This window comes from Arvicanthis niloticus, chromosome 1 (assembly GCF_011762505.2).
Source record: "Arvicanthis niloticus isolate mArvNil1 chromosome 1, mArvNil1.pat.X, whole genome shotgun sequence".
Classification (NCBI taxonomy): domain Eukaryota; kingdom Metazoa; phylum Chordata; class Mammalia; order Rodentia; family Muridae; genus Arvicanthis; species Arvicanthis niloticus.
This window is the reverse complement of record NC_047658.1, coordinates 57,663,280-57,688,560: the sequence shown is the minus strand read 5'-3', so window position 1 is coordinate 57,688,560 and position 25,281 is coordinate 57,663,280. Positions and strand designations below refer to the sequence as shown.

At 35.1% G+C, this 25,281-nt stretch overlaps 1 protein-coding gene across 6 annotated transcripts in view; it reads right to left on the bottom strand.

Annotated features, from left to right (window-relative positions):
- Positions 1-17,395: 17,395 nt before the first annotated feature.
- Positions 17,396-25,281, bottom strand: part of Nox4 (NADPH oxidase 4) — a 117,015-nt gene continuing 109,129 nt past the window's right edge. For all 6 annotated transcript variants that reach the window (XM_076937464.1, XM_076937456.1, XM_034519684.2 and 3 more), the window contains one exon: positions 17,396-17,767. In XM_076937464.1, coding sequence (XP_076793579.1) covers positions 17,647-17,767 — 121 coding nt within the window. In that variant the 3' untranslated portion in view covers positions 17,396-17,646. The remainder of the gene's footprint in view (positions 17,768-25,281) is intronic.

Genomic DNA, 25,281 nt, shown 5'->3' with positions numbered 1-25,281 from the left:
AATACTCACAATAGCTAGGTTGTGGAGACACCCCAGATGTCCATCAACAAACAAATGGGTAGAGAAACCATGGCATATATACATGTTGGAGATTTGTTCAGCCATAAAGAAAAATTAAATTGCATCATCTGCAAGAAAACTGATGTATTTATAGTTCATGGTGATGAATGCAATAGGTCACACTAAGAAAAATCACATTTTCTTAATGCATTTGTGCTATATTATATATACATATAAGTGTTTACTCTAACATTTTCAGGAGAAACTACTTAATTTAAAAAAAAAAAGGGTCCTAGAATAAGGAGGAAAAGAGAATATTGTGGGTAGTTTGGGTGGCATCGGTATGAGGAGAGGACATGTTATACATGTATAAAAATGTTACAATGAACACATTATAACATTTATAATATGTACAACAAATATATAGCAATATATTGTACAATGAATATATGCCAATGATAAAAGAAAAAACTCCAAGTAGTTATAAAGAAAGAATGTAATGAGCATCAACTTAGCTAGCAGAAATTTTGCTAGAATTTGGGGCTATCAAAATGATTAAGACCCATGAACCATATGCTACACTGAAAAATGCAAATGGAGGTCATAGGAAAGTAGGTAATTACTTATGAAATTATGGTGGAAATGTAATTACTCTAGAGTAATATTCTAAAGCACAGTTTAACAAGTAAGGTCATAAAATAAAATAATAATTACCTATCTCCATTCTAATGCATAATTTTTTAGATTATATTAATTTCTTCTTTAACAATTATAATAGGACCCTTTTATCATTTATATACTGGACACACGTCTAAGCACTACTTTATATAATTTCTGCTTGTCATATGAACACTGAGTATAGATATATCATTTTATTTTAATGATGAAGAAGCTTGAATAACAAAGACATTCTAAGAAGTCAAAAAACTCTATTATACTGACGGAATTACAACATTTAATTTATGCCTCCATGACTTTAATCTTTATTTCTTATGCAAAGCCATATTGTTTCCATGACTTCCACACACATCTTTAATTACTTTACTATAATTATCATCATTACTAATAACACTGGGATTTATTTTGTGTGACAGAAGATCTGACATATGTTTGCACATACATCATTATTCCATGGGTAGTGGAAGTTATTAAGCTGAGGGTATGTTCAGTGGATAAGACACTTGATGTGCTAGTAAAAAGAAACAATTTAGATTTCAATATCTATATATAAAATATGACCATGGTTACATGCTCACCTGTAACTCTGTGTGTGCAGGAAGTATGATAGAGATATAAATAAAATCACTTGAGTTTCTATCTGCTTAGCTTCAGCATCAGTGAGAAGCTCTGTCTCCAGTGAATAGGTAGAAATTGAGAAAGAAGGATACTGGAAATTCTTCCTTTGCTTGAATACATACATAGATAGATACATACATACATACCCACACACAGACAGAAAGAGACAGAGACAGACAGAGATGAAGACAGCAGAGATAGAGACAGGGATGGAGAAAATGAAAGTACAAATGGAAATAATTTAATTGTACAAGCTTTTGTAGTTCAAATTGGTAGAAACGGATTTTTACATTAGCTATTATAATTTTAAATTCAAAGTTTGTCTCAGCATGCAAAAATAACTACATTGTACAGTATGTCCTGGCATTCTATAGATCCATAAGAACACTAATTCAAGAAAAATAATACAGATAGAAAGAATTATAGATAGAAAGATATTATCCTGCTTCATATTAACAGTAATCTGAAAGTTCCTGGGTAAACAGCCACATTGAAACTATAACTATCATGTCAGCTGTCGTTCTAAAACTGTTCTTGGTAGAGTGATTCTACTGTGTAGGGGTAAGTAGTTAATATGTTTTTAGCTCCCTCCCTGCAGGTCATCATGATTCTAGCCACCTACCAGAGTCCTCTGGATTTGCAAATGAAACACACACACACACACACACACACACACACACACACCAGATTAATTTTGATAAGGCTTGAATATCTCAATGCCTGGCCACTTCCAATCCTCCCTGTGTCTAGCATAAACTTCTTTCTGGTATTCTTTAGTTAACACTTTCTAAATCTATGTTTTATCTTTGCTGTCCCAGACCAAAGTAAGTGACTGGCCCCTGGGCCCATTTTCCTAACATTTACATGTTGGCTGGTCTTAATTCTGAACTCTCTGCTTCCTTGTCATGGGTTGGTCTGTCCTCTGCCCCTTTCATAGTAGGATTCCTTCTTCTTCCTGAATTTTTTGCCCAGAAATCCTAAAAGTCCCACCTCTTTCATCATGCCCAGCCATTGGCTGTGGGCTCTTTATTGATTAATCAAAAACCAGTTGGGGACAGGGACCTTCAGTGTTTTGACATGGATATTCCTATGTGATTTGGGAGCTGAAATACCCAACAAAGGGGAAAGAGAACATGTAGCGACCATATCCAGAGGTTAGGTACAGCCCCCAGTTGAGGGATGGGGCCACCCATCTATCTCAAAAATTTTAACCCAGAACTGTTCTTGTCTAAAGAAAATATTGGGACAAAAAGTAGAGCAGAGACTGAAGGAAAGGCCATCCAGAAACTGCCCCACTGGATATTCATCCCGTCTCATCTGTAGACACCAAACCCAGACACTATTACTGATGTCAAGAAGTACCTGATACAGCTGTCTCCTGAGAGGCTCTGCCAGAGCCTGACCAAAACTGATGCGGAGGTTCACAGCCAACCATCTGACTAAGCACAGGAACCCCAATGGAGGAGTTAGGGGAAGGACTGAAGGAGCTGAAGGGGCTTGCAATCCCATAGGAAGAACAACAATATCAACCAATCAGACAACCCAGAGCTCCCAGTGACTATACCACCAACCAAAGAGTACACATGTAGGGTCCCATGGCTTTAGCTGCAGATGTAGCAGAGGATGGCCTTATCTGGCATCAATGGGAGGGGAGGCCCTTGGTCCTGTGAAGGCTCACTGCCCCAGTGTAGGGGAATGCTAGGGCAGTGAGGAGGGAATGGGTGGGTGGGTGGGGACATCCTCATAGAAGCAGGGGGAAGGGAGATGGGATAGGGAGTTTGCATTGGGGAAATGTGGAAGGAGGATAATATTTGAAATGTAAATAAATAAAACAACCAATTTAAAACAAACAAACAACAACAAAAAGACAAAGTATTAGAACCAATCCCCAACACTTCTGCATTGGTCTCTAAGAGACATCACAATATAATTTAAAATAGATGACAGAATGCATTGTCTTGTGTATAGCCAGTCCTCTGAGGTAAGGTAAGTATTGGGAGAAAGATGGAATGTGATGGGCTGGAGAACATGGTAAGACAACTAAAAAAAGAACTAAACTTTTGGAACAGTTAACCATACCATCACAGACCACATTGATCATGATCCCTGGTATTAAATACTCCTTTAAATACTCCAGTTCCAGGCACATTTCTTACCACCATTGGTTGCTAATGGAGACACCCATAACCAGTAAAAGTGCCAAGAATATGTGACAGTAAAGTGGTCAGTCCTAAACAGGATCTATCTCACTTCTTCTGATGTATAAGCAAGATCGGAAGAAAAGTGTGTGAAACGAATGTAGGAGCTAGAGGACATAGAAGTATACAGCAAAAATAGTTTTTCATTTCAACTATTACATACATGAAGTCACCGAAGCTATGGTTGCTTGTACAAGAGCTGTACATAGATGTGTAGACAGTTCATCACTGGTGAGAGTGGCTTATGAAACTCTTTTTTTTCTGAGGGCCGGATTAATGGCTGTTACAGGAAGGAGTGTCATTTTCTTCAGTGGTATTGTCATTGATAAGGGGCTCCTCTTCCATCTCCCACCCATGCTTGTTTAAGCAACTTTAATTATACTAAGTTGGTCACACACAAAAGGAAGGAATAAAAGTAAGAGAAGCACTTGTTGGGAGTAAAATGGCTTTAGCAGGAGTGGAAGAAGCATGAGAGTAGAAAAGGAGGGATGGTAATGATTAAAATCATTTACATTTATCAATGAAACTGTCAAATAACAAAAAAAAATCAAATAAAAAAAAGCTGTCTTCATGGCATTGGAGGAAAATAGCTAACATTTTTTTAAGTGTGACTTGTACTGTTGATCAACAGTTCAATGTTATTAAATTAAATCATATATTTAAATTTTTATTATATTTATATATGCAAACATACTGTGGGTGTATGTGTTGGCATTCTTATGACATGATTTGTATGTATCAGTCAAAGGACTATTTGGAGAAATTGGCTCTTTCCTCTAATCTTATTGGGTGTTGGTGTCAGACATAGCCACAATGCTCTTAGCCATAGCCATTGAGGTATTGTTCTAGCCTTTAAATATTATATATAATATGTATATATATACTGTGTGTCTGTGTCTCTGTGTGTCTGTGTGTCTGTGTGTGTGTCTGTCTATGTGTCTGTGTGTGTCTGTGTGTGTCTGTGTGTGTGTGTTTATCTAGAAAAACAAATATCAGAGGTTAGCTGGGAAAAATTTCATCAGATGCTCAGAAGAGCTTAACAAGATTCAATGGTTTAGGTTTTACTAATTCAAACTGTATAGCACAACTTCATATAATGCAACTACCAAGAATGATAGTTGACATTTGTTGGCATCTACCTTTCTCCTCCTCCTCCTCCTCCTCCTCCTCCTCCTCCTCCTCCTCCTCCTCCTCCTCCTCCTCCTCCTCCTCCTCCTCTTCTTCTTCTTCTTCTTCCTCCTCTTCTTTTTCCTCCTCCTCTTCTTCTTCCTCCTCCTCCTTCTCTTCCTCCTCTTCTTCCTCCTCCTCCTCCTTTCCTCCTTCCTTTTTGTCCTCTTTCTGCTCCAAATTCTTCCTCTTCCTATCTCTCTTTCTCCCTCCACTTCTCACCCCCTCTTCATCCATTCCTTTTTTCTTTTCTATCACTTTCTTTTCTTTTTTTGTTTTTTTTTTTTATTTTTCATTTTTTGTACCTAGGTCTAGCAATACAGTCAAGTGAATCTCCTGCCTCAGGCCTACAAAAATTGGGATTGCAAAAGCCACTATGCCTGTTTTATGTAAATAAATTGTACCTCATAGATAAATATTCCATCACTTTGTTCCTTTTGGGAAATGGAATGAGCACAGAGGTACCTTGTCTTTGAAAGATCGTGTGTACTGATCATATATCAAGCATGTCACATCTAACCTGTATGGCAAGTTAAAATCTAGTAGAGTAATAAAACACACAGAGCATGCATAAATCCAAGGATATAAGCAGGTACATATAAAGTGTGGCATATGTCCTAGGTTCCTAGGAAAGATAACTTACAAGTTTGACATGAGCCACAGCCTACATTGTGTTTGAGAACTTTTAAAGAAGACAGTTGACTTTGACTGAAAAGAGATGTCATGGTGCAGTTTTAACAACACTTTACTAGGCTGTAGCTGTGTCTCCTGAATCTTCATTTGCTCTTACTTGTTCAATTATGTTTCCTGTTAGTAGCAAATGGAATTAGTGAGTTGGGGTTATTTGACTTCAAATTTTAAGTCTTACAAAGCCCACATTGTGATCCATTACTAGATGCCGGGAGCCAGGCCCAGGAAATTACCTGCTGTTTTAGAAAGTCTAGTCAGTACAAGGTTAAGAAAGGACGCTCACAGGTCTCAGGTCCCAGGAACCTAAAGAATGTCTGGCATTTCCTTGGAGCTGATTATGACAGTGGGATGGTCTAGGGTGATAAGATTATGACAGTGGGAAGGTTTAGGGCGATAAGGATTCCATAGTAGCATAGCCCTAAGCAATGACCCTCGCCCAAACTTCCCGGTTTGCTGTGTCTTTATAACCTGCCCCCAAAATTAAAGTTTCAGAGCTTGATCAGAACCTCAGACTTGCTCTCATTCTTTGTGTCTCTTGTCCTTTCATTCGTTTGCCCCTTCCCTAAGGTCTCATCGAATCCCCGCGGGCCGGGGCAACTAGATTCTTTACTCTAACCTGTTTTAGAAGACTAAAGTCAGGAACTGTTCTGTATTTTACCCTCATCCCCAAATATTCTATTAGGACATTTTAAAAGGACCAAATGATTGAGCTATTAATACCATAATTAAAAAAAAAAACAGACGCACAGGGAAGTAATCAATTTTATATCGGAATTTGTTTACAAATTTTTCACCTAATGTTTGTCACAATAAAAGAATTTTTAATTTCAGAAATTACTTTGTCAAGATGAATGTAAATAACTTTGAAATCTGTTATAATTAGTCATTGCTCTAAGAAAAAAAAACACCTTCCATACACCACTTGTGTGTTTTTCTCTACTTCTATTGTGACCATTCCTACCTCCCTGAAGGACATATACTCACCAGAAAGCTGTACACAGATCCCTGCCACCCACAAACACACAGACAACTTAATTTTTTTAAAATTATCTTTAGTGCATTAAAGTGAGCCCAATGAAACTAACTTTCTCATGTTTTCAAATGTTGAGACTTTGTTAATATATTACTCTCAACAGAGTCATCAATAGAGAATAGAAAAACTCATTTTGAGATAATTAATCTTCAGTACTGAGATATGGATCAAAAGCTCCTTGATTTTTACACACACACACACACACACACACATCACAAAGCCATTTTTCCAATTATCTTCTGTGTTCCTTCTACTGGGCACTTTTACAACACTAATGCATGTACTCATGACCCCATTTTGACACAAAGCAGATAATGTGGATTAAGAACTTATGCACATAGCTGATGATCTTGTCTTCTAAATGCATTTGGGCTTGACCCACTGAAATGCTTATTACAGACTGTATGACAGCGTTGTGAAAAGAAGGGTAAGGCATCATTTTAAGGAAGCAGGTTCTTGGAAATTAAATGACTTGAAGGATTGCTTCATGGTAGAAATTGATTTGAAAACTTTCAGAACTGTATAATGAAATCACCTCCTTAAACCCTAACATCCTGTCATCACTATTAAATGTTCTGCAAATTGGAACACAGCAGATTCTAATTTAAATCAAGAATAAATTTTAAAGGAAAAAATAAAGAATAATTCTGTAAGGTAAAGAACTTTTATTTAGGCATTTGAATAATGTAAAGTCTTATTCTGAAGCTAACTCTTTTCATTCTGCTTAAAGTCATCATCTTATTCCAACTTTGTGCACAATATGAGGTTTATTTTAGATCTACTGGTCATCATATTCATGAATACTAAAGTATTTTTCTCATTCAGCTAAAGGTGAATTACAGATTCTTTTGAAATTCACAGCCAACACAGAAAAAAAAAAAAAAACAGAATTATTTATAGAGAAAATTCTGGCCTTCAACTTACTGATAGGTAAATCAATTTTCAGATGATAGCGGGCAAACTGATGAAAATACCTCATTTCCCATCTATCCAAATGTCAAACAAACCGGCAGATACTCTATTCTTCTTCATTGTGTAGAAAGCACACATTTGAAACATTAAGGTTGTGGTGAGCTGGAACAGGAGTGATTACCAGAATGTAAGTTGGGCTGTCTATTAACATTTAGGCAAGCTAAAACTGACAACGATCAAATGTAAAATTACACGTAGATTTTATAATAAATAGATTACATATTTTTGTTTTTTTCTTGGCCTAAAATATACTTAGGTTTGACTTTCTAAATTTCATAAATATTTAGTGTCTTAGGTTTTTGAAACAAATATAAGAATTGAGCATATAAAATAAAATCACCTCAAAATAAATAAAACTAAAATCTCAGACTCAGCACATAAAGGTTATAGATGAGAGTTTACAGTTCCCAATTACTTATCCTATAGAAATGAAAATATCAGTGTTAAGGAGGAAAGCATAACCATTCAGAAAGCGGCTCAAATGAACACTTATTTTGGTTGTATGCCTAGCCTACATATATGTGTGTGTGTGTGTGTCTGAGCCACCTCTTTAGCTCTCAGAAGAACATTTATTCAATAGTAATTTCTTACCTTCTTTACATTTACAACTATTCTGATTGTTTGGTTTTTCTTTGAGGTGGAAAACACTAAAACAAACAAACAATAATACCAAAAAAAAAAAAAAAAAAAAAAAAAAAAAAAAAAAAAAAAAACCAACCCAAAATCAAAAAAAGAAAAAAAAAAACAAAACAAAAAAAAACCTAACCTTTGTTAGAAATTCTGGGTGATTTCCCACCTAAAATACAAAATTAGTTGACAATTGAAGGAGTTCGAATTTTTTTCCAGACTTAGTTTGCTTTCTAGAGCTCTTATAGCATCAAATGACACAGCATACCCATCATGTTTTGATAAAAGGATTATGTATTCTTCAAATGCAAGATAGCAACTACCACATTATGAAGTTTGGAAAAATGTCATTACATAAGCTAGCTGCACTTCATTTTCATTCAAACATGTTTTTTTTTTTTTTTTTTTTTAAATCAGCTGTATAGGTGCATAGACAACTTAAAACTTGGTCATGGCGTTGTACAAAGCTCATCCATTGTAATTAAACAATAACAATACCAGAACTGGTGTTTATTGACAATGTGACATTTTTTTTTCTTTTTTTATGGTATTATATTTACATTTCAGATTTTATCCCCTTACCCCACTTCCCCCCACCACCCAGAAACCTCCTATCCCATCCCCCCTTCTCATGCTTCTGAGTCTGTGCCCCACCTACCCCCATCCCCACCCCCCCTCCCCACCCTCACATTCACCCCCACTCTGTGTTTGTTCCTCATGGGACTAAGAATCTCCTCTGCCACCTACATATACAGCTGGAGTCATGGGTTCCTCCCTATGTGTTCCCAGGCTGGTGGTTTAGAACCTGGGGAGCTCTGGTTGATTGGTATTGTTGCTCTCCTCATACTTCTCACCCTGTTTCTCTAACAATAGTCTTCCACTTCATGTTCTGTCCTTTACCTGCTGTGGCCATGTGGTTCCTCCCATTTTCTATAGGTTATCCTCTGGACTTCTACATATACAATTTAAATATGAAAGTCTAAAAAAGCAGTATAGCTTTGAAAATATGTAATGTAAATATCTTTAATGAGAGTAAAGATCTGTAAATTTACTTGAGTTTTTTCCTTTGGAAGAAAGGTCACAACATATTGTATACTTATCATTATATAATTATCTCAGTTATAAGCAATAGGCTTTAGTTTGATAAGACATTTCATAGACACACACTTTATCACATTTTCTCCTTCCAATGCTGAGAAGATGTGGAAAGATTGTAGGACTCAGAGGACGTGGTTGACTAAATGGAAATTGCATTTTCCAGACACAGAATTAAAATGGCATATATGAATATTCAGCAAATGTTGGTATTGTGCACAAGACCTACTCAAGGTCAAGCCAGACAAAAATCCCAGCATGGTGAAGGGTGGCTAGCACTAAGTTTCACCCTTAGCTAATGAGCTCCCTTGAAAAGAAACTGTCAGTTTTCTTTATAGGTGTGCCAATTTCTGGGTGGAACACAGTGTATTAGAAAGCCACACATCTAAGAGAATATGGATGGCAAAAATGGTCTTATTTTTTTAAATAAATCAAAATTGATTTAAAAACAAATCAGAATTACAAGAAAATAATTTTTTGTAATGGCAATTATAAAGAAGATAACCATAGGTGTTAAAGTTATAAAAAAAAATTCAGGCAAGCAGCAGTTATGTCTTTAAAGATGTCAGTTGGACTTAAAAGCTAGTATTCTATTGAACCAGATAGTTTATAATACTTCTACTACACATTACATAGCTACAAGACGATACTTTACAATCAAGACCCGGTTGAAGAATAAAAAAAAAAAACCCTTGCTTTTTCTTTAGTTAATGTGCTCACCAAGACATATTTTCAAGCCCATGAACAAAGTTTCCATGTTGTATACTATGCACATCTCTCATTATTAAAATTACATAGTTATATTAACTTGATGTCAGAGTTCAAATGAATGTGTCAGTATAGGTCAACAGATTTACAGTTGTAATACAATAGAGACTAGATCTATTAGTGTTTATATTTCTTGAGCTTTGCATTCAGTAAGACCTGTGAGATAGGACACTGCAAGAACAATTTTACTGCTTGATTCTCAACTAAAGCAATGGGTTTCACCCTTCTCTTCTTTATTACTATTATATTAGAAAATGCACACAGTTCTTCATCAAGTTCAAACAACTCATCAAAGAGCTATTTCTTAGACAAGCCAGATATAATTCTGTAAAGAGACAAAGGTTCTGTTAACTACTAATGTGGATGAAAATGTGAGAAGGTTTCTGATGAACCAAATAGTTCAAATTATATTCAGTCTTCCCACACTTTGTGCATTTTCTGTGATACAAACACAAGCACAATTGTCTTCATGTTTTAAATAGTTTCTTGTAATTCTTTCCTCATTTCTCAGATTGTTCTTATGAGAATGTTTTTGACCTGACCAATTATTAAGTATATAAATTAGCACCTTGTCTATTCTAAATTATGTAATTTATGCTAAATTTAAAAGATACATCAGTTGTTTCTCCCCTTAATTGACTCTCCTTTGTGATTTATTAAAACTTGCTGCTTTTCTTTAGAAAACCTAGTCTCACAGCTTTTAAAAATTTGGTTCATTGAAAATAACACACAATGGTGTAAAATTGGGGGCAATGGAAAAAAAATAGATTTAGCAGATCAAAGATTCTCACTGTTTAGTGATGGTAGAATCAATTATCTTTTATTTCTTGTATTTCTTTTCTTGGTAGTTTACAAAGGCTGGTCTTGCTGGACAAGCAGTAAGTCATGGTCATGGCAAGACAGGATAATAATCATGTCTTCACATCACAAAAGTTTTGGAGGCCAGCAAGCTGGCAAAGTTATGACTTGTAAACATGAACTTACATTTAAAACTAAAATATTAAATATTAAGATCTCTCAGATATTTTACTTTGCCTTTTCCAACATTAAGATATGGAGAACATTACCATTTAGCATAGTTGCCAAAGTTAAATACTGATCTGTAGAAATAGATAAAATATAATAGACAAATATAATAGACAAAGTATAATAGGCAAAATATAATAGACAAATAATAAAGTTTGGATCAAAACCTGTAACTTTCATCCATGTCCATCTGAAAGTAATGAGACTTTACTCTCCATACCAAATGAAACAGAGTAGTTCTAGAGAGATTCAAGATAACACAGCTTGATATTCAGTTGGATGTATATTTTATAACAATGTAGAATGAGCCTGTCAGAAGATTGCTAAAAACTGAATTTTGGTAAAAATGGATATCTTAAAATATGTCACAATCTCTCTTTAGGCATCATTTCTTTAAGTACAAAAGGAGAGATGTAATTTTAGCATTTTATGTTACTGTATCATAACAGTAACACTAAATGCTTCTGTAAATTAATCAGAAAGCTTTCATACCAACAATTTAAAAGTACACCTGAAATAGTAGAATACAGGAAATAATAAAAAATCAGGGCTGAAAATCAATCAGATAGAAACAAAACAGTGTAAAGAATCAACAAAACCAAGAGCTGGTTCACAAACAATATCCAGGGATACATTAAAGATATCATTCATCATGATCAAGTGGGCCTCATCCTAGGGATGCAAAGATGGCTCAATATTCAAAAATTAATCAAATTAACCCACCATATAAACAAACTGAAAGAAAAAATTAAATGATAATCTCATTAGATGCTGAAAAAGCCTTTGAGAAAATCCCAAACACCTTCATGTTAAACACATTAGAGAAATCAAGGATACACATCATATACCTAAACACAGTCAAATCAATATGCCACAAGCCAATAGCCAACATCACTCTAAACTGAAAGAAACTTGAAGCAATTTCAATAAAATCAGGGACAAGGCTGCCCACTCTCTCCCAGTCTATTCAATATAGTACTTGAAGTTCTAGTCAGAGCAGTAAGACAAATAAAGGAGGTTACGGGGATACAAACTGGAAAGGAAGATGTCAAAGTAGTTGTATTTGCAAATGATACGATAGTATACATAAGCAACTCCAAATATTTTATCAGAGAATTTCTGCAGTTGAAAATCACCTTCAGCAAAGTGGCTGGATACAAAGTTAACTCAAATCAGAATCCCTTCTTTATACAAATGCTAAATGGACAGAGAAAGAAATTAGGGAAACAATACCCTTTACAATAGAGACAAATAATGTAAAACATCTTGGTGTAACTGTAACCAAGTATGTGAAAGATCTGTATAAAAAGAGCTTCAAGTCAATGACAAAAGAAATTGAAGAAGATATCAGAAGGTGGAAAGATCACTCATGCTCATGGATAAGGATTAACATAGTGAAAATGGCCATCTTACCAAAAGCAATCTACAGAATTAATGCAATCCCCATCAAATTTTAAATGCAACTTTTTAGACAACTTGAAAGAGCAATTTTCAAATTCATATAGAAAAACAAAAAACCCAGGATAGCCAAAACAATCCTGAACAATAGATGAACTTCAGGAGAAATCACCATCCCTGACCTTAAGTTGCAATAGGGATAAAAACTGTATGTTATTGGTTTAGAGACAGACAGGTTGATCAATGTAATCAAATTGAAGACTCAGAAATAAACTCACAGACCTATGGACACTTGGTTTTTGATAAAGAACCAAAACCACACAATGGAAAAAAGAAAGCATCTTCAATAAATGATGCTAGTCTAACTGGATGTCTACATGTAGAATAATGAAAATAGATCCATATTTATTACCCTACATAAAACTCAAGTCCAAGTGGATGAAATACTTCAACACACACTAAATCTCATGCAAGAGAAATTGGGAAATACCATTTAATGCTTTGGAACAGGAGACAGTTTCCTAAACAGAACACCGATGGCACAGGCACTAAGACCAACAATGAATAAGACTGCAAGGTAAAGGTCATGTCAATAGGACAAAATGGCAGCCTACAGATTGGGAAAGGATTTTCACCAACCTGACATCTGACAGAGGGTTCATATCCAAAATTTACAAAAAACTCAAGAAGTTAGACACAAACAACCCAAATAACCCAATTAAAAAGTGGATTGCCAAGCTAAACAGTGAATTACCAACAGAGGAATCTCTCATGGCCAAGAAGCACTTAAAGAAATGTTCAAAGTCCATAGTCATCAGGAAACTGCAAATCTAAAAAACTTGGAGTTGTTTTTATAATACACACATCAGAATGACAAAGACAAACCTTAAAAGATAGTACATCCTAAGCAGGATGCAGAGCAAGGGGAACAGTGCTTCATTGCTGGTGGGAATATAAACTCATGCAAGCAGTTTGGAAATTAATTGGTGGCTTCTCAGAAAACTGGGAAGAGTTCAACCTCAAGACTCCGGTATACCACTCCTAGGCATACCCACAACAGATGGTTCAACATCCCATAATGACAATTTCTCAACTATGTTCATAGCAGTGTTATTTGTGATAGAGGGAACTGGGAGGGAGTGGGTGTGAGAAGGGGAAGAGGAATTTAGAATCGTGGGAATGACAGGCAAGATGAACAGATGACCAGATGACCATAAAATGAATGGATATCTACAACTGACAGGGGTATGGATGTGTGGAGCATCTATATGATGAAAAATAGACCAAGGATAAGAGGGTTACACAAGAATCATTGGGGGTGACCTTAGCTGTGATGTACTACACTGGGGATATAGAATCTGAAGAGGCCATCTCCTGTAGTGAGGCAGGAACCCCATCAGAGTGATAGAAACACCAACCCACATACAAAACTTTCAACACAAAATTTATCCTGTCTATAAAACATGCAGGCAAGTGGGATGGAACAGAGACTGAGGGAATGGCCAAACAATAACTGGTCCAACTTAAGACCCATCCCATGGGCAAGCACCAATCACTGACACTATTAATGATACTCTGTTATACTTGCAGACAGGAATATATTCTGAGAGGCTTCACCCAGAAGCTGACTCAAACACATACAGACACCCACAGTCAAACAGTGGATGAGGTTTGGGGTCCTTGTGGAAGAATAGAAGGAAGAATTGCTGGTCTTGAAGGGAGGAACTCCACACAGGAAGGACAGAGTCAACTCACCTGGACGCTTGGGGCTCTCAGAGTATGAGCCACCAACCAAAGAACCTAAAAGGGTTGGACCTAGGCCTCCCAATACTTATGTAGAAGATTGTAACATGCTGTTCATGTGAGTCCCGGACAACTCGAGTGGGGGCTATTCCAAAAGCTGTTGCCTCTATGTATATGAGATATGTTCTTCAACCTGGGCTCTCTTGTCTACCCTCAGTGGGAGAAATAGCATTTAGCCTTGCAGAGACTTGAAATGCCAGGATGTGAGATACTCAGGTTGACCCCCACCTACTCAGAGAAAAAGGGGAGAGGCAAGGGTAAGGATTGTGGGAGGGTGTGACTGGGAGGGGGTAATGAGCAGAATGTAAAGTGAATAAGTAAAAAAATAAGCTAAAATAAATAATTTTTAATATAATGAACATTATTTAGCATTAATGTAACAATACTATTTATATATTGATGACAATGTCACCTTTTTTTTTCTCTAATGAGTCTCTAGCAGTGTCCTTTAATTTAAACCCATTACTTTTTTTCAGTAAGTGTTTCAAAGAACCAGTGACTGTATAAGTCATAATCACACTGTGTGCAGAAAACATTTCATCATATGGTTTGTCCACTGTGTTTTTTATGAGTGCCTGTGTTTTCACAGTCATATTGTCAATAAATGAATTAAGTAGCATTTCTTTCTTATATGACATTAATGTTGAAGAAAAGTAAGCCTTAAACATCTGGATATAGTTTCTCTCTGTCTCTGTCTCTGTCTCTGTCTCTCTCTGTATACATATATACAGAGATACATATACACATACATTAATGCAATCTGATTCCTTCTGTATTCATACTCAAAAGGCACACATGTGGTACACATTCACATACACATGCACACACACATTTGTCTATCTGTCTATCTATCTATCTATCTATCTATCTATCTATCTATCTATCTACTATGGCATGTACATACACATATATGTATATAAACATACATTATATATAATATATGTGTAGATATTTACATAATATATATGTATGTATACATATATATGCTGAGATCTTTGGTCTTAGATATATGTAAAACCACATCCTCTTCTCCTTACCTAAATGAGAAGTGACTTAAAAACTAGTTTAAAATTTTACTGAATTCTTTGATTAGATGCATATAAATTAGATTCTATCTATAAAATAAATTAGTTAGTATCATCCTATAAATTAATGTTAATTTCTTAAATAGAAAAGAATATACAGGGAGAGAGACCAATAGTGGAAATTATGTCCTCTACAGATTCTTAAAAGTATGATCTTGCTGTTTGAGAATATTTGTGCCCCAGATTATATCCAGTATGCTATATATCATAGAACAATTGCATTACTTTCTCAAAATGATATATTACAGTATCTGGGAATGTACCTGCTAATAATTCTTGAACTTGAGAAACAAGGGAGAGGAGGAAATGAAGTTCAAGGCTATCTTTGGCTACATAGCAAGTTTGAGGATGATTTGTTCTACTGAGAGTTTGTTCTAAGGCAATTGATGAAGTAACTATTTTATATTACTCACCAAGTTCAAATGAAAAATCTTAAGGCCAGTGTAAGAGATAATTTGCCACATTTATATGACCAGACTATGACATTAACAACTGTAGAACCCAAATTCTGAAGATTATCATGCAGGTGTGTAGTTAGGCAGTACTTCTTTATTTATTTTTGTATTTTTTCACAAACCAACAATTCCCTCTACTCAAAATTGCTCATTTGTCTGTTGCAAAGGTAAACTTATAGAAATTCCATGGACACCATTTTAATTTTAATATTTATTGCCATCAAAATTAGTGATTTAAGGCTTACACAACAGTAACTGCCACCATAGAATTTATCAAAGGAAACAAAGCTGTCTTCTACTTGTGTGATAAGGCTTTAATTTATTTCTCTTAAAAAATAAGCTATGTTTAACATATAGATGCTTGAACATGCACTGGAATTTAGATTAGGCAAGGAAGTTTGCTCAACATAGCAGGCAAGTCTGAAATATCACCTTTTTTTTCCCTAAGTTTGACCTGAATGATTAAAATATGGTGAATTCACATAGTCATATGAATAAGTTATGATCAATAAGGAGTCAGTATTGCACATCAAGCCTGAACAAACTCAAGTTTCTTTTTATGAGTTCTTTGTAATATGTGTTTTGTGAAATCCCGTTCTAATCTAGACAGCATTGCCAAGATGTCATAGTTTATATGTCTCCACAGTTCAATCTACACGAGCATTGCACATTGCCCATAGGAGGGATAAGAAAGTGTTCCAAGAATAAATTAAAAACGTATTACTAAAAGTACAGGTGGTTATTTGGTGTTATATGTTTTAGTATGCTTCTCTGTTAGTGGTGAATCACATTAAAACCAAATAATAACAGGGTTTTTCGTTATCATGTGATACACAAAAAATTAACAATCATAAGTCAGGGAACTAATTTCAGCAATGTGTTCTATTCGGTAGCATTAATAGTTATCTACTCAGTTAAACTATATGAATATCTTCTTTATTAAGGTAGTAAAGTAGATTGTCCTTCTGATTCAGGAATATTAAATAATGAGAGATCATATACCAATTGGATCACATGAACAGGGTACTTAAAGCTAGTAACTCACCATATCAAACAGTGAAAAGATAATATTAGTGATTCTAAACTGAAATTTGAATAAATACTGAAAAAGTTCTACTTTTGTAGAAAGCAAAGTGGAGTCCCATTTCTGGAACATGATTTAAATACCTTTTATCTGAAATCAAAGTCAAAGGAGTCAAAGGAGAGAGGTCTTGTGCTTCCGTATTTGGTGCAAGATACAAAGCTCTTTGGTGTCTAAGCATAAACTGAAAAAAAGCACCCTAGGAGGCTATGCATTCAGTTTTCATTACTATGCCATAGGACTAAATTGAACAAACTGGTGATCAAACAGTTCTATTAAATCATTGTGTCCAAGGTTGGCTAAGGGGGAGCAGATTTTCCTAGACAGATGATAAGATGCAAAAATAAGAAAGTAGATGCTACATCCACATGGGCATAAGGCTTGTGAGCATGTAGATTAAGAACACTACAAGGAGGATTGAGTCAGTAGTGAAGCAGCAGACATGAAGTACCCGTATTGATACAAAGTTTTGTGCTACAGTTTCGACCTCCAAGTGTTTTCCTGGAGCCTATCCAAATTAAAGCCACTCCACTTATACACAACATAGAAAATGGAGTCTGAGTTTCAATGAATTTTTAATTTTGTTCAATCTTGAATCTGTTCAACCAAAAACAATTTAAAGAGGGCTGAAGCTATCAGCTTCAGAGTGAGTTCAGCTCCTCGTTAGAGAGTTCTTGAATTTCCCATAAAAATCAACAGTGTGAGTCTAACTGCATTCTTTTAATTTGTCCATCAAAATGTAAATCACCACATCAAATATTCTTCAGGGCCCTTTTGGCTTGCAGATTAACCATGTCATTTTGCCACATTTTCTGAATTCCCATTTTAAATAATCATAAATAGCAAAACCTTGATATTCTTTGGCTTAGCACAGCTGTTTGATTCAGCCGAGTCTCTAAGTCTTAGAAATTGCACTTGTTCCTCTTTAGAGTCCCAGTAGTCTCCTAACGCTTCAGCTGAAGGATTCTTTATTGTATTCAAATTTTGTCCCATATGAGTTGTTCCGGTTACTCAAATTATGAAGAGTCTTGGAAATAGAACTGGGTCCACAGCAGAAAACTCCAACTGTTTTCCTGGAAAGAGAAGAGAAGAAATGGGAAATCAGGTACAAAATTTGGCAGAACATGAACCGCAGCCTACTATATGAACATGGGTTTAAGGTATTTGCAAAGTTAATTTCTTGCTGCTTTACATTTTAAAACAATTTTCCAATTATGATACTCATAGTTGAATTCAGAAAAAAATGTAACTACAGGCATAAATTGCCTGCTAGAAATTATGCAGTGTGTTTTATATTTTCCCCACATGCCACTGGTAACCAAACTAAGAGAGAATGAACAGATGTCAAATCTTTAATTGGCATTTTATAAATATTGTTCTAAGTATTTCATATTGAGTTGAGAGAAAGAGAGAGAGAGAGAGAGAGAGAGAGAGAGAGAGAGAGAGAGAGAGAGAGAGAATGATTACCTGAAAAATGCACATGCATTTACATACTTTTTTAGTTTATGTTCTGACTGCTGTGTTCAGAAGAAACAGCAAATGAACTTTTATTATTATGTAATCTAAAACTTCCTTCAATAAACAAAAACATGTATCTTCAACAAATAAGAAAAATACATTCCAAGAATTAAATACTTCATAGTGATTTCCCTCCAAGTTTTATTGATATGCACTGACTTCCTTTTATGATAACAAATGTTAAATTCTTATCCAAACAAAGATGAATGCAGTATGCTTTCCTTAACTCAGCATAATTGGGAGCAGAAGACAAAGTCCAGATTTTATTTAAACTCATACAACCAGATGAAACATTTTTATTAAGACTTCTCACTTCAAAAATTAAAGGAGAACCATGAAAACAGAACATTTCTTTGCAGTCGTGATGGTTAAATGGAGATGTCTTCTTCCATTACAGAAGAAAGTAAGGGCTTTAGGTGCACCTCAGTGTAAGTGCTGTTTCCTAGCTTGCAAAAAGCCCTGACTTTGACCATATACCCACACATACATTAATGTAAAAGTTAATTGTTGTTACTGTACACAGGGGATCATGCATCTCCAAGAAGCTACAGGATGGCAAATAAAAAGCTTAGAGTCAGGCATGGGCAGCTTTTCCTGTGATGTTGTACAGGGGTGTCCCAGAGACTACCAAACAATATTGTCCTTGGCTTCCCATGAGAATTTGATAGTAAAACATTATTCCTATATACACTATGCACTTTTGTCACAAGACATAGAGAAATCCATAGAGTTACTCCTTTTGAGGAAGCTTCCTCCTCCATAAATATTTTTCATAGACCAAAATGATTCTATATAGCCTATTGGACATAAATGTTATCAAGAGTCTTACCCAGCTGTGTATACTGAGAGCTACAATAAGGACCAATGGGCAAGATATGCTCACAGGTGCTAGTGGCAAAAATATTATGTGAAACCAACTGCTTTCTGATTAGGTTTAAGACCCACTTCACTGGAGAAACTCATACCTTGTGCTATACATCTGGTTTAGAAGACATGGCAGGGAAGCTAACAGACTCTAGGAGTGAACCCACTACTATTATTCTTCCAAGTAGACATAGTACTAATCTGTCCACTAAGTTGATATCCTTATACCCATAATTAGTTCAGATCTAAAAACTCAGCAGAATATGCTGCAATAGGTGGTAGTTAATGCAAGGACTTACAACTGGTTGAAGTGTAGGAAATTAGGGTCTGTAGAGTGTTCTTCCACAAATGGGGCATCTATGTAACACACCTTCTACCTAAGGCTGAGGGACCACGATAGAAGAAGGGGTGATTTTTAAGTACCAGAGTAGAGGGAGGACTGTGGTGAAAGTCTCTGAACATGGCGGAACTGTTACAATCATGATGGCACCTGTGTGATGTCTGCACAAAACCTACACTGAACAGGAAACTCAGCATTGCAGCACTGAGGGAGGATTAAGAGCCACCACCCTGAACTGAGAAGTTATTGATAGTAGATGGATGCTAAGGAGAGAGAGACAGTTTTCTCTTTTTTTGCTAAAAATAATTTCATAGAAAAATTACTATTTTAGGGACACCTAATAGCTTCTCAAAGGCAAGAATTATATCTTTGCATTATCAGACCATAAGCAGCAAAGTAAATCAGTCAAAGTAAATACTAAACATGTTTACTAATTCAAAACCAAAATGAAACCAAGCAAAAGGTGTGTTATGGAAACATATAAATTGAGCATTTACTTTGCAGACCCAAATAAAATAAAGTATTTCTAGATAGTTTTCTTAAGGGTCTGGTTCCTGGTAGGTTACCAGTCTACACATTTGTATGAAGACAGCACAAACTGTATTTTGTTGTTCTTTTAAAACGATGTGGAGTTGGGAAGTGAGGGGAAGGGGAATCTGAGAAAAAGTAGGAGGAGCCAGAGGAAACTCTAATCAAAATACACTTTATAAAATTCTCAAATATTATATCTATCTCTACCTCTATCTGCATATTTGGAAACTAATCAGAATAACTCTAAACATGGCAAGAATAAAAGAAAAAATACATAAAATTAACTTTTTTGGACCTGTATAATAATAATGAAAAATGCAACAAAATTAGGATACATAGTGGTGTCATAGAGAAATTTATAAGATTATATTAAAATTGTCTATAATCAAAACATAAGAGCATCATTAAAAGATAAGTAAATAAAAATTTGAAAATATTTTAAAAGATAAATAATTACTCACTCTAGGATCAATATATTTTTTGTTAAAAAGTTAAAGCTTATGTTTCATATGTTTGTACATCTATGAATTTGCAAACTATTTTCGATTCTATGAGAAACATAATAAGCAAAAGCAATTTTGGGAAGAAAAGAGTTATCTCATCTTACAGCCCATCTTGTAGCCCATCATGAAGACACATCTTGGCAGGAACCGCAGGCCAGAACTACAGGAAGAAACTGAAGCAGAAACCATGGAATATGGCTTAATGGGTTGCTCTATAGGGCTTGCTTAGGTTACTGTTTATACATCCCAGAACCATCTGCCCAGGGGTAGCAATGCCCTCAGAGGTTTGCCATATCAATCCTTAGTCAAGAAAAGGCTTCCACAGACTTGCCTGTTAGCCAATATTATGGAGCCATTTAGTCAACTGAGGTTCCTTTTTCCCAGATGTCCTTACTTAGTATGAAGATGATCAACAGACAATTGGCACAAAGACATTTACACAGGTTCTCAAATAGTTTGCAAGAATTCATGAGAATAAAATAGATACAGAATCTGGACATGAAATTTATATCATGCACATATATGGATGCCACTGTGTTAATAAATTAACCTTTTCTGAAAATTAAAAAAAAAATTTGCCCAACATACATTGTTAAAAAAAAACCTCAATGTATGTGCTGGTCATCTTTTTATTTTGTTGTTTCAGTGACTTATATGCATGAGGTTAATCAAATGTTTTATCTTAAGTGAAACCTTCTATTTATGTACTATTCATTGTTCTAATTCAGAAGTTTTAGGATATCAATCCATTATTTCCCAAGTGCATTATATAAAACTCATTAAAATAATTTCACAACCATGTCCCAGAGTAAATCCACACAGCAAGAAACAGTATACAGTGTCAACATTAGATGGTAAACATTCATTCCTTTTAACCAGTTTCACAAGAAAGGAACAAATAAACACAGATAATCAGTCTAAAGTATAAACTTTATGACAATTAGTAATTCTCATAAGCTAATGGAAAGAGCTGATAATCCTGATTTGATATATTATAAATAGCCAAAGCATTGTGGAATAGATTTAGATTTTCAATAAAGAAAATTGATGACATTTTCAACCATGTAGTATGGAAAACAAAAAAGTATTTTTTTTCAGAATTCAGTAAATAACAGTATTGTATGTGTCTGTGGTGTCTACAATGAGTGTTGGATAAGTAGGACAAAATTATCACATCTAATGCAGGTGACACTGGAGAAAATGATATGTTGAAAACTGGGCTGAGATTTTTTTTACCTTTACTAGGAAATGAAATATTACAAAGTATCACTGTTTTGAGTAATAAATATTCATTCTCTCTCCATTAGAAAAGTACTTTATCAAAGAAAAAATGCAACTGAAGTAGTTTCAAACATGCCTCAACTTGAACCTCCTGGGTAGCTTTAATTCTTTATGTTTGGCTCCTTTGACTTCAATTTATAACTACTGAATGAAATTTCTGAGCGAGCAGTTAGAGGCCACAGTGAGTTAGTGATATTTTCAAGGCATTTGATCATCCATGAGCTTATAGGTTGAAGAACCTCTTTAAAATTCATCTTTTTTTTTTTTACAAGATAGCCTATACTTTTAGAATCAATACCTTATATTTGTATCAGAATGAATTTTTAAAATTATAAAAGTTTCAACTACATACATACAGCACAAAATGAAATTTAAATCAAAGATTTATCATACCTAATTGTGGTTCCATAACATAAAAGAAAACTAGAAAGTTCTTGGTAATAAAATATTAGTTTTCATGTTATATAATACTTAGTGATAAATGATCATGCTGATAGTAGATTTATATATTTACTATACTACACATTTGTTATTAATATTGTAGTCTATCAAGTAATTTTAAAAAGAAAACTTTTACTATATAACAGAAGCAGCCTTAGACCTATCTGGTTTACTACCACTCTTGGCTGCATTATTTTCTCTTATATTTTCTCTTATCTTTTTTCATTACAGCATTAGGAATGCTGGACTGTATTGTATCTCTAGCTAAATAAACACATGTACATATAGACATATATAGAGGTTTGGAGATATGTCAAATACATTTTAAGCATGTTTGTACATTTAAGAATCCTCAATATATATCAAATGTATTTTTAAAATTATAAATTATTCAACTACATTCATGAACCACATAATGATATTTCAATTAAAGATTGAGCATACATATTATTGTGGCTCTATAATATAAAAACAGAAGTAAAAGTTCCCCTCACTTAATGATGCCATAGCTGTCATTAATACTTAAGTACAGCACATTAAAACTAAGTTTGTGGTGAAGTTGGTATAAACAAATAGACTGCACTGTGAACCATGTATAATAATACATGATGCTTTCACAGTGATGAACCTCCTCAATGATACATATATTCAAACATGTCTATATCATATTAGTAACTGAATCATAAACAAAGTCATATTAAAATATTAACTGGTGAATAAGCTACTCATAAAATATTTTAAAGCAAAATTATAATTTACGTTTATGCTGATGTGGAAGAAAGATCAATTTAGGAATTAAAGTATAACTTTTTCAGGTGTAAAAATAAATTGGATTCTGAGAGAACTCAATACATTAATTGGACAGCAATTCAACTTTAAGGCAAAATGATGTACAATTTCCAATCAGTAAACAAGAGCTTCTTCAGTCACTATTTTTACAACCAAGGAACTAAGATAGTTCTATTCTGGTATATATGTTTCAAATAACTAATCATAAAATGTTTATATCTACAACATTTTCATCACAACATCAGAAAATTAAACTCCTGTTATAAACTTAAAACAGAAAACCAATGGCTCAGGCACTAAGATTAACCATTGACAAATGGGATCTCATAAAATTGAAAAGCTTCTGCAAGGCAAAGGACACTGTCAATAGGACAAAATGGCAACCTACATACTGTGAAAAGATCTTTACCAACCCTACATTCAATAGAGGGCTAATATCCAATATATACAAAGAACTCACAGAATTAGACTCCAGAGAACCAAACAACCTTATTAAAAATGGGGCACAGAGCTAAAAAAAAAATTCTCAACTGAGGAATCTTGATTGCCTAAGGAAATGTTCAGCATCCTTAGTCATCAAGGAAATGCAAATCAAAAGTACAGTGAGATTCCACCTCACACCAGTCAGAATGGCTAAGATCAAAACTCAGATAACAGCAGATGCTGGTGGGGATGTGGAGAAAGAAGAACACTCTTTCAGTGCTAGTGGGATTGCAAGCTGGTATAACTACTCTGGAAATAGTCTAGCAGTTCCTCAGAAATAGAAGACCCAGCTATACCACTAATGAACATACACTCAAAAGATACTCCAATATATAACAAGAACACATGATCCACTATGTTCATAGCAGCCTTATTTATAATAGCCAGAAGCTGGGAACAACCCAGATGTCCCTCATTAGAAGAATGGATATAGAAAATGTGGTATATTTATACAATGATTTACTGCACAGTTTTAAACAATGACTTCATGAAATTCACAGGCAAATGGATGGATCTAGAAAATGTCATTCTGAATGAGGTAACACAGACAGAAAAGAACACACATGGTATGTACTCACTAATAAGTGGATATTAGCTCAAACACTCAGAATACCTTCAGTACAACTCACAGACAATATAAACCTTAGGAAAAAGGAATACCAAAGTGCAGATGCTTCAATCCTACTTAGAAGGGAGAACAAAATAATCACAGAAGGTAGAGGAAGGGAAGGATCTGGGAGGAAAAAGTAGGGGGGAGGGGAAAAGTGGGGCAGGATCAGGTATGAAGAGAGACAGGAGAGAAGCACAGACGGTTGGGAAATTGAACAGAAATATGTGTTGGCAGCCAAGTACATGGCTTGAACCTGAAAATGGATCCCAGACAGAGTTATTAAATTAACAGGCTGGCAAGCCAAGGACAGGTAAGATTCTGCTCAGAGCTGTACCAACCTAAGACAGAAATGCATTTCTTTTGATAATCCACAATCCATAAGGTAGGCATTCTTGTTAGAAGGACCTAAGACAGGCTCAGTCTTGTTAATGAAATAAAAAAAAGGGGGAGAGGCAGAGAGCCTTTGGAGTTGCTTGGCAAGAATCTGACATGGGCCAATGACAAGGAAATGGGCTGCTTCGCAGGAATATGATGTTGGCCAAGGACAAGGAGGTAGGCTTCAGGCAGGAATCTGACATTAGACTAAAACAGAAGTAATTTTAGGTAGGAATCTAAATCTTAGGCTAGAACAAAGAAGTAATCTCAGGCAGGAACCTAAATACTAGGCTAGAACAAAGAAGTAATTTCAGACAGGAATCTAAATTTTAGGCTAGAAGGAAGTAGGCATCAGACATAAAAATGGCCTTGGGCTAGGACATGGTAGTAGGCTCAGATACTTTGGTCATCCTGATAAGCCCTTAGAAACAGTGATCATGTGAGTGTTCACGTAATTGAAGTTAATGCCTTGCTTTTTCTTTGATTATCTGTATTTATTACTGTATTGCTTGTTCCTTGACTATTTGCATCTATTGTATTGCTAGACCCTCAACCTAGAACGGACCTTAATACATGCATGTAATCAAAATGATATAAAAGCATAAAGGAGGAAGGGAATGGGATAGGGGTTCTAGGGAGGGGAAATGGGGAAGTGGATGACATCTGTATTATAAATAAATAAAATATCCAATAAAAAAGAAAGATGTACCAGTGGGAGATGGTGAACTGGGGGTAGCTACCAGAAAGTCCCAGATGCCAGGGAAGGAAGAGGTTCCCAAGAACAGGGAATGACATTAGCTGAAATACCCAACAAAGGGGAGGTAGAACCAGAGACCAAATATGCTCTTCCCT